Genomic DNA, 21,829 nt, shown 5'->3' on the forward strand with positions numbered 1-21,829 from the left:
GGTTGTTACTAGAGCTGTTCAAAACAAACCCGACTCGAAAATCCGACCCGGAATCGAAAATTATCCGACCCGAAAAAATGTTAATTTTTTAGGTTTACCGAACCGGAATTATCCGAACCGATACTGCACTCGAACCGTTTGATAACCGAAAATGGCAAAATCGAACTCGAACTGCAACCGAATTTTATAACCGACATATAAACGTTAACCGATGTTACCCGAACTGAACAGTGATCGACCCGAGTCAAATGCGACCCGAATTATGCACGTAACCGAATGCAACCTGACTAAAACCGATTAAGATCGAACTGTTTTTAACCCGAACTGATACAAACCTGAATCGATTATTAATCGAACTGTTTTTAACCCGAACCGATTGTTAATCGAACTGTTATAAATCCGAATCAAATTTTCACCTAATTTCAGCAAATTAGGTCCAATTTCAGTTTTCTAATTATGATTTTTTGAATATGTGAAAACTAATTTCTAATATTGATAGATTGTAAACAAGATTATATATAAATAAATAAGATTCCCCATGATATTTAAATCAATTATAAACCAATAAGATTTCACCAATTCTTCAAGCTTTAAGCCCCAAAAATTTACATTCATCACTTATACATCCACCAAATTTAAATATACAAATATTAAGTTTTTAACCCCAAAAATTTACATCCATCACTTATACATCCACCACATTAACATATACAAATATCAAGTTTTTTACCCCAAAAACTTACATCCATCACTTATACATCCACCTAATGTAAATATACAAATATCAAGTTTTTAACCGCAAAAATTAACATTCAATCAGCAACTATATATAGTTATATATCCACCATAAAATTATCATCCATCAAATGTACGTGAGTATGTCCACCATTAAATACTTTCTCCAAAACAAAACATAAAAGTCGACAACGAGCACCAAAATCTCTCACGTACTACTGCTTTGCTTGTGGTACCATATTTCATTCTTGAACAAAAACAAACAAAAAAGGTATTAAAATAAAGTAATTCATTCTTATAAGAAAGATACAAAAAAGAAACGCCTAAAATTTTGCTACCAGAATATGTATCACATGTCGGGTGAGATCATTGTAATGCCTCTCAAGGTCAACAAACGTCGCATGTTCAGCAAGCTACCAACATGAATCATAGCTAAGGAAACATTTCTAATTGCCTAATCTCAAGTAAACAAGGCTATTAGAAAGTTGCCTATAAGACTAAGACTCATGGATAACATTCACCCAACCCAACGACTATCAAGTTTCCATGTGACTTATAAGGTTAAATTACTTGTGTCCAGATTTCGTGTTTTAAATTGAGCCACAATATTTCAACCAAGCTATAATAATATGGAAAATGTAAGTTCATGTACATGGAAGAAGCTTGCAACGTTATTCATAACTAGCAACACAAATTTCAACTTGTCTTACAATCTACTAATAAGATCGTCTTATAATCTACTACAGTTTGATGAAGTCTTATATAGGTGGTACTTCCAGTGATCTAAATAACTACCAGTGATCTAAAAACAGGTAAAAACAGGGATTAAAAACTACCATGATCACATTAACCAACAATTATGGAAGAAATACCAAAAAAGCAATTATGGCAGAAATATTTGAAACTTGATGAAAATTGTTTGAATACAAAATTTAAGAAATTAAATAAGGGAAAAACCCAATTTAATTCTACAATTTGATTGAATTTTAGGAAGAAGTTGAGAGAAATAACATCAAGAACAACAAATTTATGAAATTATAATTACCCAAAAGAATTCTTTTTAGGAGAAAGAACAAAATGTGTACTGAATGGAAAACATGTATGTTATAGAAAAAAACAGAGATAATCTGTAAAAGGGGGAGTGAAGAAGAAGCAGAGAGACACTTGTAGAAACAAACAAATATGAAGAAAAACTACTTTTGTTTCAGCTCGAGAATGACCATTCATTATCATTATAATGTACCCTATATTCCGATCATAAAAGTTATGATTAGGGTCAGAAGATGGTTGAATGATGACAAACTACACTATTATCAATGTTGAAGCAGTGAAAATCTCGACTCGAGAATGACCGATAAATTAAAACAAATTATGTAATTTGTGCAATTTTGTTATTGAAAGAAGAATCAGAATCTAGAAAAATAATTTATGCAATTTACTAAAAACTAACCCCAATGAATATAACTTTCAAAGACAACAGCATCAGCCCTTACCTTCCTTCACCAAATTTAATCAAGTTCAACTCTTCTTCAATTACACGATGGAGAAAATAAAAGGAAGAACACAAGTTCAATACAGAAGAGAATTGCATACATAAAGTAAATCTTCATAAATACAAACTTCAATTACATGATGGGGCTCCTTCCAAAGCAGATAAGGTTGCATACAGAAGAGAATTGAACTAAATCTTCATAAATACAGACTTCAAGCATGCCAAGAAAGTAAAAATTGACCCCAATGAATATAACTTTCAAAGACAATAGCATCAGCCCTTACCTTCCTTCACCAAATTTAATCAAGTTCAACTCTTCTTCAATTACACGATGGAGAAAATAAAAGGAAGAACATAAGTTCAATACAGAAGAGATTGCATACAGAAGAGAATTGCGTACAGAAAGTAAATCTTCATAAATACAGACTGTAATTACACGATGGGGCTCCTTCCAAAGCAGATAAGGTTGCATACAGAAGAGAATTGAACTAAATCTTCATAAATACAGACTTCAAGCATGCCAAGAAAGTAAAAACTGACCCCAATAAATATAACTTTCAAAGACAACAGCATCAGCCCTTACCTTCCTTCACCAAATTTAATCAAGTTCACAGCCTCCTCATCAATGCCTGTGTATAGACTCCCTTTCACAAGCAAACATGGAAGATCAATCCTATCCGAAAGTACCTGTCACAAATTTTATGAAAAGGCTATCGTCAAAACTCAAAGCAATTTACTCAAAGAAAAACTCAAAATTCAAAGCAATTTACTCAAAGCAAAACTCAATCAGTGTGTGCGGCTATGACGGTGAAGGTGAAGAAACTAGGGTTTCTTCGACTGCCTTAAGATTGTTGGGTATTTGGGCCGTGAGAGTGTGAAGTGTAAACTGAAAAAATACTAAAACTTCATACCTACAGGCTACGGTACTACAGGCTGCCAATGATGAACGTGTTCTACCGGCCGGATTGGAGGAGAACAGATGGGATTGAAAGAGGGCCGCTGGTTTCAGTGAGAGGATGAAGAAAAGAGAGTTGGTTTAGGGTTTATTAGAGCGGGATTTGGGAAGTGAAGTATCCTGTTTCGCTGTTACAGGATGAGGAAAAGAACCAAAACCCTTTTTTATCAAATGACGGTGACGTGGCACGTTCTTGACCGCTGATCTGATATTAGCATTATAAATCCAACGGCTAAAACACCTTATCCGTGTGCTATCTTAATAACCAATAAAATTTTGTGCAAGTACAACTCATAGATTGCTAAGATAGTAAGATCTCACACGTCTGTATACAAAGATCAACGACTTAGAATAAGTAATGTATCAATTGAGTAATATATTCATTAAATTGGACAATTAGTTATCTAAAATAACTTATTTGAGTAATATAAATATTTTATATCAAATATTAAATATTTTTATTATTGAATTTAGTCAAATTGCATAATTTAGGCTATTTAATTCAAAGTAACAAAAAAGGTGGAGTACTAGTTTCATTTACTATAATAGATCGAATTACGATAAGTGGACTTTGAATTACGATCGATTATTAATAATAGCCTATAAATTACTTTAGAGTATTCAAGATCAGTAATAACTAATAAGTAATAACATTGAGTTAACTGTCAATGATAGTCTATAACTATAACTCTATAACTCTATAAGATAGTTTGTATTAGTTTTATTCACTCCAATAGGTCTAGTTCCGAACATTATTAAGCTTTAAATTAAATACGATCAATTATTAGTGTAATAGATTTATTATTTTAAAGTATTCAAGGTCACTAATAAGTATAAATACATAATATCATATAAAATGGTTATGATTACTTGATTAATCTAATTCACTTTATTATATATAATAAGTTTTAATTTTCAAACTTAGAAATACAATCGATTATTAGTGTAATAGAGTAATGTATATTCTAATAGCTTATACTCCCTCTAATTAAAAAACAAATGTCTCATTTGGAATTTGCATAAATTCTCCCTCTAGTAATATATTCTAAATTTCTAATAGGTTAATTACAAGCCTAAAAAGAAATCGAGATAATTACTCTGAATTGGAGAGACTATTAGTTTAGACTTTAGAGTACTCAATAACGCTAATAAGTCTAAGTACGTAACTAATAGCCTACGAGATAGTTTAGATTATTCTTATTCATTCAAACAAATCGAGTTTCGATTATCGAGTTTTAATATTCAATCAATTATCAAAAGTAGCAACATGATGCATTATTAAAAAAAAAATTGAAATTGGGTTGATTAGCCTACTCTTATTTGAGTAGTCTCATAATAAGGTAGTCTCGCAATATGCTCCATGGAAATTAAGAGTTATTTATGTTTGCCTACTATATATTGATGGTGTAGTAATTTTTTATATGAGTAAGATCTGACTTAAAACTTATTTTAATGAATTAGTTTTGATAATCATGAATTCGATACTGGATGTTGGTTGAGATGTCTTTATATGCTACATCTTTTATCATCATATATTTCTCGATTAGTATTATATACATATTTTAAGAATGGTCGGCCCTTATAAGGTGAACACGGGGCTATGCCCAATTAATTTGATTTGACATTGTCAAACTATGCCCTTCAGCCTGTCTTATATGAGATGAGACGATTTTAAAATAAGAGGCTATAGGCTAAAATTTTTATTATTGGACTATTTAATTCAAATATGAGGCATGTCTCACAGTGAAACCGTTTCATACAAGAATTTGTGTATGCCCTAAATAAATCGATTAGCTGATAAAAACAATTGTAGTATTTTGGATTGATGACTTCGTAAATTAATCATCGTCTTGAGTTTTAATCCTTCCAAGATTATCTTTTTTGTGAAATTATTCTTGAAGCAGTAAAAATTTGAGATCCCAATTCACAACCCAAATTGAATTATACTCCTTCCGTCCCTATGAGAATGCACCCATTTTATTTTGGGTAGAATTTATTGGAAAGTAAAATATGTTGGAGAATAAGACAAAAAAGAAGTAAATAATAGAACTATGTGGTTAAATTGGGGAGAGAAAATAAGTTTGTTGATGAGATTTAAAGAAAGAAAGTGGAATCATTACCAAAAATGAAAATGATGCAAAATGAGTAATTTGAGATAGTAATGATTGAAGTCATTCAATAAACTGTGTGAAAAAGTAAACGTTACAAGTATTTTAGAATACAGGTTCTATATTTTGCATATTGTCAAGGGCGAAGCTACTTGTCGAAAATGCAATCCTATATATTTTTACCTTTGGTCCCCCTTTACTAATATATGGTATATAGTTTAAACAGTGCAAAGATATAACAAATTAAGTTACCACAGCTCAATTATTGGAGTAATACATTTATAACCTAAGGTTAAGGGATCAAATATCCTAATGTAAACAATTATTAATAAACTAATAAATTTATATTATAATATCATTAATTTTTGTCTTTTAAAATTTTACATTTATCCTTTTTTAGTGTGTATGTTTATAATTGTGCTATCATAATTATAGAGTCAAAAATACTTGATTTTTTCAAAAGGGATAATTATAGAGAAATTTCAACTCCATTTGTTGAATATAATATTTATTACAATTCAAATTTATTTTAGTATATATGATTTTCAAAATTTTCATAATTTAACTAGTTTTTATATAGTTATAATTTGCTAGTAAATAATTTAACTAATGAATTACTATAATGTCATTATATATTACTTTTTATCTTTCATAATTTTATATATTCATCCTTTTTTAGTGTATGTTTTTATATTTTTGTTATCTTAATTGTAATAGTAAATAATAGAGTCAAAAACACTTGTGTTTTTTTAAAATGAATAATTATATAGAAACTTCAATTCAATTTGTTGCATTTAATTTTTGTTATAATTTAAGTTTATTTCAGTCTATATGATTTTTACAATTTTTATAATTTAACTAATTTTTATGGTAAAAATATTTTGCTAGTATATGAACTATTTGTCCCCCAATTTATAATCCTGACTTTGCACATACATAGTGTATGTCGTATCGGCCCTTATAGGGTCAAGACAGGGCCTTTGTGCTCACTGAAAAATTATTCTAAATAACGATACAAATTTCAAATGAGAGTTATTGTACACTTACTGTTTTAAAGTGATCACTTATAATTTTGACATGATCAGTTTTTATAATTTTAGAGTAATAACTTATAAATTCAAAGCGAAAACTTATAACTTTAAAGTAATCAATTAGAAAATTAAGCTAATTGTACTCACTCTGTCTCATATACAAAACTTATTATTTAGACTAATCACTTCACAAATAACCATCGTCTTGAGTTGTAATCCTTCAAAGACTATCGAATTTGTGAAATTATTCTTGATGCGAAAATAATTTATTTTCTGACATTATATTATAAATATTAAAAAACTAAATTATGTTTGATTATCCCCATAAGTTAGGAGCTTATAATTTATCTTTTGATTTGAGGCTTAAAATCTCAACTCTAATTGTATGTTATATTTGAAATTTGATAAGTCATTAAGTAAAATCATCATCGAACATCTACTTAATTATGTATGTTTCTCACCGTCTACAAGACTACAACCACTGCTAATTAGTACTCTGCTAATTAGTACTCCCTCTGTTTCACTGTATTAGTTACTTAATTCATTTTGTATTTTTTTAGTTAGTTACTTTTAGAATTTTTTTCTTTATGTAAAGTTTTTCTAATTTATTGTGAAAAATGAATAAAACAATTACACTGATTTACTAATTTAATGGAAGATACAAAATGTTAAAAACCATTTGATTATTGTTTATCCAAGTAACTAAGTCATAAATTAATAAACATTATACCAATATTAATCTATAATATATTATGTAATTTCAATGATAAAATATGAAGTAAAAAAATCTCAAAATTATTATTATTAATCGTAATGTAAGTAAGATACCAATAAATGTGATCAATATTGGAAATGGAGGGAGTAATTACTAATTGGTTGTCATTAGGGATGACAATTCAGTTCAAATTCCCCCCTGATTCAATTCGATCTGAGAAATTTAATTCGATTTGAGTTCGAAAAAAATAATATAGGACTCCAAATCCACGCGACATCCGACTTAGAATTGAATATAATTATAATACTCAAAGTTTTAAACGCAATATTTTTTGTTTCATAATTGAATAATAAAAGAGAAATTAGGTGAATTATGGCCAAAGTTGTTAAAAGCGTAAACTTAACTCAAATTGAAAAAACTCTCAACATCAAATCTTAAGTTCGAATGATTCAAGAATTTTGCAAAAATAAGAAGCCGTAATTAGTTATGTATATTCTTTAGACATTTTTATTGTAAAAGAATAGCTAAAATTCAGTTAATATTTTAAAAATTTTATTATTACTCCAAAAATACATGTATACTTCTTATTTGTTTCCTTTTTCTAATATGTAATGAAATAACAAATACAAAAAAGATATACACTAATCATATAATCAATCATTTAGAAAAACAAACACAAAGTAAATACACTAACAATAGTCCTTATTAGATTAATCAATGCCAAGTAGAGTGATCTTGCAATAAATTTATCAAAACAACATTATATTTTAACAGTCTTAAAGCTATTCTAATCATAACACGAAATGAATAAACTCAATAGTTTTCACATTAATATATTCAAAAGTTATTAATTATGGACACAATTCAATCACAAATAAGTTTGCGACAGCAAATAAAACCAAACCTCAATCGATAATTTAGATATAAATAACTGCTCTTAAGTAGAATTTTCATTAAAAAGCTAAGAATCTCAACATCCGCGCGTGCTATTCATAAAATAGTCATATTATAGTCAAGAGTTCAATTTAATTATTAGAACAAAAAAGTAGAATATTGGGTCCAGAGATATAGTTTATAAGGTTGGCTAAAGCCCAATTTAGCATGATTCTACTTGTGATTATACGATTCTATACGATTCTAATTGCGATTTTAGAATTTGAAGGACAAATTTTCTTTGTTAAGTTGTACTTAAAAGGCTACTTTAATAGTTTTTTATGCTTTTAAATCATTAGTATAGCATTGATAAGAATAAAGCAAATAATAATTTGAACTCCGTCGGAGGTCCGAGATTCCGAGTTGGAGCAAAGTTGGAGTATGCATAATCCGACTCCGAGTGGAAGTTGACTGAAAAACATAATCCGAGTCTTATCTGGAGCAAAGTCGGATGATGAATAATCCGAGCCGAGTCCGACCCATTGTCATATCAAACATTTATAGTCAATAATAAATTTAATAAATAAATTTATGATCAAATAGGAGTATCATAGGGTATATGCTATTCAACTTTTGACTTAAATTCAATTAATTAAACTCAATCATCACCACAAACAAAAGCAATTACAAAATGATCAATGACGTAGATGAAAACGATTAAAATGACTCTGGCCAGTACCACTTGATACAGAAATTTACTCATTAACTTCATTATTGCCTGATTAGCCCAAAATCATGGTTAAAAAAATATATAAATTTTATCACCAATGTTGAGCAAATAAAGTTGGAAAATGATTTTTTTTATTCGAGAGTAGGCTTAGGAAAAAAAAAATTAAATAAGAGTTGAACACCAGACTTTACCTCAAAAAATCATATTGACTCTACAACTCATAAAAAATTAAAACTGAGAGTATAATTAAGTAACCAATTTCCCACACGTTTCAACCCTTTCTTGATTCAACCAAAACCATGACAAGACTCTAAATTTGTGTCACCTTCATCAACATAAACTATAAATAACAACTCAAATTTATTATTTTCGTTAAAATATTTTTTTAAACGAATTAAGCTGGTCAAACATGTGAGACAGTCTCACAGAAGACTAACTAGTTATAGTTGCAATAATTGGGAAACTATTTATTTGGAAAAAAACAAAGACAACAAAATAATTATTTCCAACTTAATCCATTGGATTGACTCAAACCTATTCCCGAATCGAAACACCCTATATCAAATTGACTTTATTTAAAGTTGATCCGATTGAGAATGACCCCACCCAAAACCCGACCTATCAGCTGACTTGACAAGTATAATTTTAATGCGATATAGCCGATATTATAGATGGTATTACGTCTAAAATAGATAATCTCGTGGACTATGTGGAATGGATCAAAATTATATATATAAAGCAAAACTAAAAAGTGAAAGGAATACTTTATTTTACAGTTGGCTAGTAAGAAAATGTTGACGACTCCTTTATTGTTTCGAGTCTCGTATTTTTCGATTGTTATTATGCACATTATGCGTAATTTTATCATGTTCTTGTCTTTGAGTTTTTTTGTGGTTATTTCAAGTGTTTCGAAGGCAGCGAGGTCAATTTTCATGTGTTTGAGACTTTGGCACACAAATCGAAATTTTCCAGGAATCCACACTAAGCTCGAAAGCCCCTTGATGCCTCAAAGATGCAAGAATGCTAGATACCATACTGATTCAACCGAACCCCAGCTCCATTTGATCAAAGAAGCCAATGCCAACCCTTAGCAAATCTTCAAAGTTGTTGTTATGGCCGAATTGTAGCTCATTCGGTTGAATTGGGGTACATTCAGTCAAAGGCCCTTTAGCTTCGATCAAAGGCAGCAACAGCTTAAGCAAGAAACTTTGGCAGCCTGCTGTCTTGGGCGAATTACCAACCCATTCAGTCGAATGCATCATTCGGCCGAATCGGCAGCAACTTCGGTCAAATGGCCAAATGGAAAGCAACTTAAATTACACCAATATCCCAGCTGCCCTCCTATCAAGGGGGCTTGTGTTGGTGGCTTAATAATTCTCTTCTTTTTACCTCTAAATTATTGATGAAACTGTTTACTACCCATGATGTGCTAATCATGCAATATAAAAAGTTGTTAATTGCTTCTTTTCTAAATAAAGGTGAAAGCTATTTGGATTAAACTGCAAATTAATCTAATCCAAACCAAATAAAAAATAGTTTGGTAATTATTAAAATTAAGTTCGAATTTGGATTTGAAATTTAAAAACTAAACTAATTAGGTTTGGATTTGATTTTGTAAAAGCAAAAACCGAAAACCAAATAATGGCGATGAAAGATTGAACACATAATTGCCTATAAATGATTGAATCCAAGTCAAATGTTAAAATAGAATTCATCCTCCATAATATGATAAAAAAAATTTCATGACAAAAATTTAATGTTCATATGATAACTACTAGTGGGTCTATAATTAATGATACATAAATGAAATGTTATTTCCATTGTGTCGTCACTTTTTTTTAATGAAGTTACAATTTTACTTCTCTTTAAAAACTCTATAAATTCAATTATCTTTCTAAATATCACAAACAAACACTTGTTACGTAAAAGCAAAATATGAGTTTCCGTTTTCATTAACAAAAATGCATTTTCAAAATGCTAAAGAGAATGAGTGATACAAAATCACTTACATATCCGAAGCCAGAAAATCTGTCGAAACATTCCTCCCTTCCCGGAATCAAAGATCAGCTAACTAAGCAAAAGAAGTATGTCCTCCACCAAGTGGAACTCTTGGCCTGAATTCTGCTGATATTTCCAATGAAGGACAATATTTGAAACCAATGCTCTATGACAATAAAAAAGTTCATGTTACTATCTTTAACCTTAAATATGACTAACCTCATATTGTAATTAGGAAAAATTACTTAGAATAATCTAATATTTTCATGATTTTCTTACAATAACTCCACCTGTTGATTAGCTATAAATAATCTCAACTTTATGGTTCATTCACCTAGAGCAAATTCAGGTAACTGGATAGACCTCCTATTACAAGTTTTAATTTTTAAAAAAAAGATAAATTAAAATAAAAATTGTCGAAAAAATGTTTAAAAAAATAATATTTTTCTAGAATTTTTTATGTGAATTTTCAAAATTTTTCTCTAACTTTACATTAATTTTGAGTTTACTTTTTTGGTATATTACCTACAATAGTATGTAGCAAGTCATCCAGTTACCCGTGTTTATTCTAGGCAAATACCCCGTAAAATTGGGATTATTCATGGTTAACAATAGGTACAATTATTGTAGGAAAATCATAAAAATGTTGGACTATTAGAGGTAATTTTTCCTTGTAATTATCAATCAGGTAATAATTGCAGTTGAAAAAACTGTCGACTTACTGGAATGCTTAACAGGAACCCTTCCACGCTGACTACAACAGGTAAAGCTCTTCGAGCAGCAACAGGAATCGATTTCAAGGTTTTAATAGCGTCTTGTGCTGACGACCTTGCATACTTAGAAAAAAACCTTATATCGTTGATCATTTGCTCCTTTTCATCATAAAGCATGAATTTCTGATGTTTAAATTCAAATAAATTCTCAGCCTTCGACAATTTTGCCAGGAACAGCCAGTCTTCCTCAATCATATGACGAATGTAAGCTACCATGTTGGCAGCCATGCACACGCTGCAATGCTCATGCCGAGTTTTCTTGCAATCTTCCAAAGTGTTGCAGGATGAATGAAATTCCTGATTTGGCATCCACGTGAAGAGGAATCTGCTCATAAAGTAACAGCTTTGCCCTGGTCTGAATGCTTCTTCTAAATGCCCCGATTCCACTTTATTTTTTAACTCGCTGCTGAAAGTAACATCAGACTTGGAATGGAACAACTCTTTCTCTGTTATCTGTAACCGTAATATGGAGTCATAAGTTGACTCGCAAATCATTTCAAGTCTTCTTGCTTCATCTAGGACGGAGTTTGGAGATACGACATCCAAAAAACAAACATGTGAAGGGTCAGGCACCATGTGTTCCAACTGAGATTTTTGATCACTCACGATTCGCTCAACATCGTACAAAAAGCATTGCTTCCGCCCTTGGCCAACACACGTGGAATTCAATTCTATTTTACCAGGGATAGTGGATTGAACTGAGCAACAGACAATAACTTTTGCCCCTTTAGTGCGAGGAGCTGTGCAGAGATAACAACCAGATGCTGTGAATGAGGTCTGCACAGTTATTAAGAACAAGACAAATAGTTAGAGGTGAGCTACTGAGTTTTAGTAGTGAACAACATCAGGGTCCAGGAAGAGCCTACTTTCCGTATTTTAAGGCCTACTTTCAGCACAGATTAAGACAAGTAAAAAAGCCGAGTGAGGGAACAGGGTATGTGGGCGGGCGGGTGGATACCAAAAAGACGAAAAATAAAGAAATAGAAGGAGAAGAAGAAGAAGAAGCTCTCACACGCACACACACACCTTGCAAGGAACGGTTCGTATATAATCCAGTAGCAGCCTTGATGCACTTCCACGTACTGGCCTATGCCTCTGCGAGATAAACTGCAATGGTGGGGTTGAAGCATATACTTCAATAAGTACGAAATTTCAATATTTGCAAAATGCAAACATTCAGAAAAGATCTTGCACGGAAACGTATGTAAGATATATAAGTAACTTCCAAATAAGCAACTTTACAAACTTCCAACCTGCAAGATTACGGCTAAAAACCTCGACAGGCAGATGTCGTCTCTTTTTGATGGGTTTAAGCTTTCCAGGTCAATAACAGCATATCCATGCTGCAGCCACCAACCAAAAACGTATTATACAGTAGCAAATTTTGCCTAAGAAAAATCCAAGGAACGTATAAAATTGCGTGAAAATGAGTCATATTGAACCTTCTTAAGATATTATTAGCACACAAGTTATCTTATAATATATCCATCATCCATTTATAAAACTAGGTGCTCCCCTCACAATCCCCCAATTTAAATGGCATTTTGGTACTGTAGGGCTATGACGTATCAAGTGATAACATTCATTGTTACCTGGAATGACATTCAGTTTGGAACGGGGAACATGAATGAAAACACAAATCGCAATCTAGAGTGACTGGGGAACCATTGGGTACGAGATATATTGTATATAAACTACATAATTGTATTAATTTAAAATGATTTTTTTACTTTAAGAAATTATTTTCAAGTGGAATTCTTTTAGATTTCTAGGTTTCATCTCATTTTTTGTTTAATTTGTAAATGAAAGCAAAATATCTTTATCTTCTACACCAAGACGTCACCTAGAGTGATTTGGGTCGTGTTTCGTGGTGATTGGGGACGGATGTTCCCGGATCGCGGAACGTGGCTACGTTCCACGTTCCATGTAACTACGATAACATCTTAGGTAGGATTCTAAACTAATGCACCAACACCAATCAGATTAACAAATTATTACAAAACTTCTATTTGAAAACGCTAAAAGGCATGTCTTAGGTAACAACCATTTGGTTCCTATAAAGGGATTAACAAACATTTAAGTATCTGCAAGTGAACAAAAAACAAGTATCAACTTTTTACTATCATAACAGTGATAATTCAAGGGTGTGATGATAAAATACTTTGGTTGCTTACAGGCATTATGGTAACCGCTTGATCCAACATAACTTGACACATACGATCAACATACAACCGTGTTCGCCGACATATAGCAATCAGTTCTTGTAGTTCAGACCTGAAACCACCTACAAAATCATTTTTCTCATTACCTTCTACAAATTGCAGTTGAGATTGAAATATTGACTTATCTACAAAGGCAGTGAATTAATGATAAACCACAAAGACATGCCACGGAATTTCAGCAGGAAGATTGGGAAATATGTATGTGGCTCAGCGAAAAAATAGGGATGCTATATCTAGAAGGAAAAATCAACTAGAATGCAAAAGCAGAAATTATTGAAAAGAAAACAGGTCTCGTTATGAAGAAAAAATATCATTCCAGTCAAATAGATGTCATCACATAAGTCAGAACAATGACATGATACCGATTGAAAAGTACGTTAAGCACAACAAATAACATTTCTTTCACAGCTTACAGGTTTTCAAATCTTGAAGTGCCGTACGTATCCTGTTTCGCGCAAATAACGAACTTCGATTTGTGGGATCTTCCACCCATCTATGATTATTGGTAACACATATCTGCAAAAGTTATACCTGATTCGTGAGAAATATGGAAAGAGTAGGTGAGTTAAGACTAATAAGGGAAATTAACTTCTATACAAATAAAAAAATTAATAAGTAGAATCTATCCAATTCAACAGCAATGTAGGTGAATTAGAAGATGAGTCAAACAAACCATTGCCTAGAATACATTGAGCCCATACATATTGTAATATATTGGTTCAAAGAGTATTATAGATATTCTACAATTAGCTAGGCTTAAGTTGTATTCTGTTATATTAGTTAGGCTTATCTTTTTTTCCTTCTTTTTAAGCCCTAATTCCTTACCCTTGGCAAATTTTCTAGTCAATAATCGATCACTTCCGCTAAATAGTTTCAACAAAAATTTCTTTCTTTTCTCGAAACTCTAAATTTTCACCTTCGTCGTTTTCATCAAGACAGAATTTGGTTTTCCTTCCACGGTAAATGCATTAACCTATGAGATTTTACTCTTTCCCACTCTATTTTTGAATTCTGAGCAACCCTTTTGTTGTCTATCTTTTTCTTGGCAGAAATCTGCCAAGATTTTGAATCTTGAAACTTTTTTTTCCACCCGCTCTTTAAATTCTTGAAATTCAGCTTTGGTTTAACTGAATGACTCCTTTATTAGAGGGTGTAGTTCAATTGTTTGTTTATGGTGGTGTTCTGGTCACTCATTGCAAAACAAATTACAAAGAAGTGGATGTTTCCCTGAACGTACTAGATCTGATGGCGGTCCTGGAAGGTGTGGCCGGAGAAGAGATGGTAGATACAATGTTGTATGTTGTGGGTCCGGTGGAGGACCCAAGATTCTCATGGGAGGGAATGAAGATCGGTATGGTAGGTAGATTATGTTATTGATGAAGATTACAATCAAGGAAGACCACCAGAGAAAGAAGGCTGAGGAGCAACAGCCATGGCTGTTTTTCAGACCCGATTCATTACACTAATGAGTTCTATTCCTTTGTGTGTATTTTGGAGTGAGTTGTCCAGGCTGCAATTACTAGTGAGTTGTCACCGTCATTAATAAGGCCCTTGCTTTATTTTAAAACTTCCTAAACTAATTTTTTCTATGACTTTTGGGCAATTCCCTTTGGAACATTCAACTTTCCATTTTTTAAAATTACTTTTAATACAACCTTAAATTTTCTACACCTATTGATAGAGCCATATCATTATATTATTTTATTATTATTATTATATTATCATTATGTATGTTAACTATTATTATTACTACTATTATTACTTGTGTACATATTACTAGTATTACTCACATGACTATTATTATTATTATCATTATTATTACTTATATATAGTAGTACTTGTACATAGTACTCTTATTTATTATTATTATTATTATTATTATTATTATTATTATTATTATTATTATTATTATTATTATTATTAGCATTATTTTTATCGATGATTTTGGGAGCTTTGGAAGCATCAAAGAAGAAAATTGAAGACAAGGGAGAAGCAGCAACATATTGGACAACCTATAAATCAGATATCTAGTGATTCGCGAGGAATTTTCCGGCTCGCGAGATTGCGTCTCGCGAGGATTTTCTCAACTCGCGAGTTGTCATTTTCACCTTTTTAAAAAGGTTGCCGCCTTCACTTCCAAGGCCAGCCAAGGGGAGCTACGTTCACAGGCTATCAATAGCGGCCCCAAGTCATCCTCTTTTCATCACTATGCTTGTAAGTTGTTAGATTATAAAATTAGGATGTAAATTAGACTAAGTTATCTCAAGTTTAATCTGAATTTCTATCTTCTAGTTCTATTAGCATTTAGGTTGTACATTTTGAGGGAAAATTCTGGGAATTGATTTTTTATTCATGCTTTTGGGAATGAAAGTCGGCTAAATTGTGTTTTTAAGAAAAGTTGGATTCCATTGTACAATCAATAGTAAGTTTTCTCAATATTTAATATAATCATCTATTATCAAACCTTGTTCTTAAATTGCAAATTGGAATTGATCTTGAATGTTGGTTGCAAACTTATCTTTAATTGCCATTTCAATTTGTCATCAATATTGATTGCTTAATCCATGTTGATTTATGTGAAATTTGAGTAGTTCCCAAACTTGCTTTAGTTTGATAATAACTCAATAGGAATTGATATTGTCGTCACGTGTAATCTTGCTTTAGTTTACATTGCCATAGCCATTGACTTCTGTTGATGTATGAATGATGCTTTTCATTTGATCATCAAGGGTTAGTGGATGCTTTTCCATTAAGATGGTTAGTTGATAATATTATTTTCATTGAGAAAGTAAATAATTGCATTGTATACTTTGGTTTGCTAATGAGTACTTAAGATTTGTTTCTCCCTTGTTTACATACACTTGATTTATTTGATAAGTGGAAATACTACTGTTAAAGTTTGATTGAAAACCCCCTTTCTTGTGATTAATGTCCAAAGTGTCTATACTAGTATCATAAACTATCTTTCCCTTTTCACTTTATTCTTAGGCTGTCCATATCTTATAGTATACCAAAGTTGACATTAGGTCCTATTTACCTTGTGGATAATAACCTCTACTGCTAATATACTACGTATTTGCATTATAGTTGGGAAGTGGTTGTAATTTGACTTTGACGAGCTTTAATCTCTAATTGCTATTATACTATGTATTTGCATCATAATACCCCCATACCTAAAGCTTACTCGTCCCCGAGTAAGCCTAGAAATGGAAGATAAGTGAGTAAAAAAAATTAAGCCTAAACCAGTACTTAGTTCCAAATATGAATTCTAAGAAAAATTGAGTTCATATTTGTACTAAGAAAAATTATGGGTGAACGAGTGCCAACATATGAAAAATGAATGGCATAATAAATGCTAATAGCCTTTTGTTTTTTCGATCTAGCCCTTTTTTTTTCATTTTCCATCTCACTTTCGCACCCCTCTAATAGCCTTTCACTTCTGCCTAAATCGCCCTTTTGGGTTTTTGGTTTAGTAGCGTCCCCTAACTTTTGCCTAAGTCACCCTTTCGGGTTTTCAGCTTAGAGGGGATTTTATTTTTCTTTTTTTTTTCTTTAATTTTATCTGATTTTTTGATTTTTTTAGATTTTCATATTTTGCCCTTTATCGGTGTCTTACATGGGCAGGATCTAAACATTTCTCTTTTTACTCGCGACTTTCGATACTCACAACTCATCATCACTTATATTATCAACACAATCAAACTCAAAACTTTTCATCATCTTAATATCATTCACCATCATTTTCTTTCCAATATACACCTCTCACCATATCAACTCATCAACATTAATTATAAAACCAACAACCTCATGTCAACAAGCATCATCCAACCAAACTAACAATCAAAACAATTCCTAGCACAATCAATACAACTATCGCCAAATCAACATCACCAAGTCAACATCACCAAAACACAACAACTAGCCATCCCCAAATCCTTTGGTATACTCTAAAATAACCCAATTACCACCTACCTCCTCCCCCACACCTAAACAACAAAATGTCCTCATTGTTAGCCACCACCTTCTCTAGGTGGCCTCCCTGCCCTTCTTCTAGCAATCTCATCATTGATATTGTGAGTAGGGTCTTGGTAATCAGGATAGAGAGCCACATAAGTTATTCAAATTGGACATCATTGCGGTGACATAATACATGTCATCAGTTAAATCATATTGGTTATACTCAATGTTGATGACTATTCTTTCTAAGTTTTCACAATAGTCGGGTCTAGGTGGTGGTGGTAGGACGCCTGGTAGGGCTTGATCTTGGGCTTGAACATCTTACACTCCTTGCTTATAATACTCATCAGGTTCAATAAAGAGCTGGGAACTTGGTGTGTTAGATGTAATTAATGTTCTCTCTTGGGGCAACTTCATATAAGGAACTTCATTCCATTTCCAAATAAAGTAATTCTGGTTCCTACTTTCATCATTTTTTAACATATCAGTAGCAATCAATCCCTTCTTATCATACAGATAGCTTCCCCTAATTGGTCTCAATAAGGGATCTCCAAGATCATTTTGTGGCATTTACACATTTAAGGTTATGGCTATTATTGTGACTATCCCCCTATATTGATTTTTCCACCTGTGACATTCCCAAGTTCCTTACATTTTGAAGTCCAAGCATTAATGCAATGGGACACCCTTTTCCTTAAGGAATTAGGGTCCACAAGATTTTGACTTTACTCTTTCCTAAGTTTATGGACTCCCTCTTGGGCTAGAAAGGTCATATTTATCAAACGAAGGGCATATCTCAACGCAGGGTGAGGAATGCTACTAAACTTCAGTCTACCTTCCCAAATCGTGTTTCAGATAAGTTGTCCAAAAGCAACTTTCTCATACTCTCCATAATCCTCATCATACATCTCTTCCACACCAAAAACAGTTCGAAGTCGGGTAATAACTCCATAGCAAGTGATATTGTGGTTAAGTGTAATCTTGCTTTAGTTTACATTAGCATAGCCATTGACTTATGTTGATATATGAATAATGCTTTTCATTTGAACATCAAAGGTTAGTGGATGCTTTTCCATTAAGATGGTCAGTTGATCATATTATTTTCATTGAGAAAGTGCATAATTGCATTATACGTTTTGGTGTGCTTATGAGTACTTAAGATTTGTTTCTTGCTTGTTTACATCCACTTTATTTATTTGATAAAAGTTTGACTGAAAACCCTTTTCTTGTGATTAATGTCCAAAGTGTCTATACTAGTATCATAAATTATCTTTCCCTTTTCACTTTATACTTGTGTTGTCCATATCTAATAACCAAAGTTGAGATTAGGTCCTTTTTTCCCAATGGCTTCGAACCTCTAATTGCTATTATACTACGTATTTGCATTATAGTCAGGAAGTAGTTGTAATTTAACTTTGATAAGCTTTAACGATTTTAAAAATAGCTCTATCAAATTTTTACAGACGTTGTAATTTTCAAGCCTATTCTCAACCCAATTTTTGTCTCCTAATTCATCTAATTTTTTTCGCCTCAACTCTTTCCAGCCCAAATTTATCCTTTGTATTACCTAGCCAACCCATTCTTTATCCACCTTGAGGGCAAGGTGGAACTTCAGGCGGTCGCCGATCGGTAATGTGATATATTGGTTCAAAGGGTATTATAAAAGAAGTTAGGCTTAAGCTGTATTCTGTTATATTAGTTAGGTTTTTTGTTATGTTTGCTGGACAGCTGTCAGGTAGGAGTATTCTTTGAGCATAGGCTATATAAACAGTCAACTTTGTATCTTACAGGTAAATTTTCAGAAGTAATTATCAATAAAATTGGAGTAGGGAAGACTTGAACTTGCCAAAGAAACTGTTGTTCTTTACTGATCTTGCTAACAATCTGCTTCTGTTTTGTCCGTATATTACACATTCACATGGGACGTCCATGTTCCATCACTACCTTAAATCTTCGTCAAAACCCAAAATTAAATCCTAAGTTCTACCAACAAGGACATAACAGCAAGAAAATCCAAGAGCATAATGCAGAAGAAATAATTTATAGCTGGAATCCACATAAGTTGTCACTAACCTTGTATAGATCCTCTTTGCTGAATTCCATAAGTGGTCGTACCAATAGAATGCCTTGACTGTCTGAAGAATTGCTAATAAAATAAGGATATTTGGGAAATAACTGAGATGTTGATGCCATTCCTGCAAGTCCAAGCACTCCACTGTTGCGAGACAGCCTCAGGATAAACAATTCAGCCTGCATAAATTTCATCAGGTGAAAAAGCTTTAACACATGTAATTATTCGGTGAAACAGATTAACAAATTTAACATAAATCACATGAAAAAACTACTAAATAAACAAATTCAGTGTTGCCACTCGAACACCCTAAACTGCAAAGTAGTTTATTGACTCTAGGACGACCAAATTGGACTTGGAATTTAGCAGGAAAATGCATGTAAATCTAAATTTAGATCCTGCACCTGATCATCAGCATGGTGTGCAGTAAGTAGTACACCAATCTGGTTCTGCAAGCAAACATCTTGGAATATTTTGTACCTGCGCAATCAAAACAGAGTTCATTGGTGTTATGGTATAATAGTTGTAGCCGCTATGTTACTCGGACTCCTCATTTTGTTTCAAATACCCGTGTCCGATCGTTGACGCTCGGACAATGGTATGGCACTTCGACACTTCAACTTAAACATAAAATTGAATACTTAGACGTATCCGACACTTAAGACACGTACCAGTTTCCAACATCAGTACCCGAGTCCAAGTAACATCAGTTGTAGGCATTTGGAAGCATCCATAAAATCAAAAGAATATCAATGAATCACTAATTTTCGAGAAAGTAATCTCACCTCAAATCACGAGCATCTTCTTCCAAGTGCCCCACCTTTGGCTGACCATCAGGCCAGTCACAATGCACAATCTCATACCTGATTCCTAAAATAAGCCAAGTAAGAAAACAATCCACCAAAGAGATTCAAGCTAAAAAATATTACAAACATATTAAAATCCCTAAATATGTTCCTTAAGAGGCAGAAGCAAAGTAGTACCCATATCAGAAACCCAATGAGAAACTGTTTCAGCTTCTTCTTTACTCTCTGGCCGAAGCCCATGGTCAACAATAATAGCAAGTAAGCCCTCAACAAAGCCAGAGCTGTCATAACCGCTGTTTCTGGAAAAAGTCTTCCAATGTGCCATTAGGGCACACAAGGCCATACTATCAGCACCACCAGAGACCCCAATAGCTTTAGAAACAATACCAGGAATGAACAACACGTAAGCAAAAACAAAAATAAAAGAACAAATGTGAACAAGATAGGTCTTGAGTCGGAGTAACATAATTCACATACCTAATATCTACTTGTTTTTCATAAAATATGCCTCAAATATAAGTTCACAAAAGAGTAAGGGTATGATTTGCCGTCATCCAACACTCCCCAGACCTTTTGATCATAGCTTCTATGACTGGGATATATTGTGTATAATGATGATGATGATGATCAAAAGAGTAAGCAACTAATTATCATGGAGAAGTAGAACAAGGACTCTTAAATACCCATTTTAAGTTCTAAGTGAAGGATTTTTGGAATTATAGTGCAAAAACAAAGCCACATTGCCATATCGTGATCGTATCATAAAGGTTTTTGATTTACAGCGAGTCAGTGACCCATATATAGACCACCTTGATTGCAAAATCTATTTTGCGACCGTTAACATGACTGTTACCAAAATTGTTGTTTTACACTATGTTTAGAAGTGTTAAATACTTTAATTACGATGGTTTACTTGTTTTTCTCCCTTCTATCCATTCTTTTGACATTGGCTTTTCTCCAATTATATTTGTAGTAACCTAAAGCCACATACACCTAGACATACCTAAATCCATCCAAAAGAAGAATTCACCATTCTCCATTGTTCACATTCTAAAAAATGTACTGGTATTGCAGTAATATTGTTCATGCTCTACTACTACAATTTAGAATATCTATACATCAACCAATAACAAAATTCTCTTTCTTTTTTCCTTCTATAATTTAGACCTAATTTAGAAAGTGTTCCTAATTTTAAAGGCTGATGAAAAGTGAACAATAAAACTCAAGTTATCAAATTCTCTCACCCCCAAATTTCAGTAATTCAGTTCGTTGCACCCTAACACTGAAACAACATAATACATCAAATCTTATCCTAATACCCAGAACATAAACATAACAGAATAATCCTAGCAATGTTATTGAA

The 21,829-nt window shown here is 32.4% G+C and overlaps 1 protein-coding gene across 2 annotated transcripts in view; it reads right to left on the reverse strand.

The window, feature by feature from the left end:
* Positions 1 to 8,332: 8,332 nt before the first annotated feature.
* Positions 8,333 to 21,829, reverse strand: part of LOC130824584 (uncharacterized) — a 14,115-nt gene continuing 618 nt past the window's right edge. Inside the window, exons 2-11 of one of the 2 annotated variants that reach the window (XM_057689647.1) lie at positions 20,644 to 20,810; positions 20,446 to 20,530; positions 20,065 to 20,140; positions 19,663 to 19,839; positions 14,046 to 14,148; positions 13,585 to 13,694; positions 12,664 to 12,753; positions 12,437 to 12,517; positions 11,360 to 12,187; positions 8,333 to 10,803 (exon numbers count right to left, since the gene is read on the reverse strand). In XM_057689647.1, the coding sequence (XP_057545630.1) occupies positions 10,711 to 10,803; positions 11,360 to 12,187; positions 12,437 to 12,517; positions 12,664 to 12,753; positions 13,585 to 13,694; positions 14,046 to 14,148; positions 19,663 to 19,839; positions 20,065 to 20,140; positions 20,446 to 20,530; positions 20,644 to 20,809 (1,809 nt within the window). In that variant the 5' untranslated portion in view covers position 20,810 and the 3' untranslated portion in view covers positions 8,333 to 10,710. Of the gene's footprint in view, positions 10,804 to 11,359; positions 12,188 to 12,436; positions 12,518 to 12,663; positions 12,754 to 13,584; positions 13,695 to 14,045; positions 14,149 to 19,662; positions 19,840 to 20,064; positions 20,141 to 20,445; positions 20,531 to 20,643; positions 20,839 to 21,829 lie in introns of both variants that reach the window. The other variant, XM_057689646.1, reaches the window with a different exon arrangement.

The sequence above is a fragment of the Amaranthus tricolor genome, chromosome 9 (genome assembly GCF_026212465.1).
Source record: "Amaranthus tricolor cultivar Red isolate AtriRed21 chromosome 9, ASM2621246v1, whole genome shotgun sequence".
NCBI lineage: Eukaryota > Viridiplantae > Streptophyta > Magnoliopsida > Caryophyllales > Amaranthaceae > Amaranthus > Amaranthus tricolor.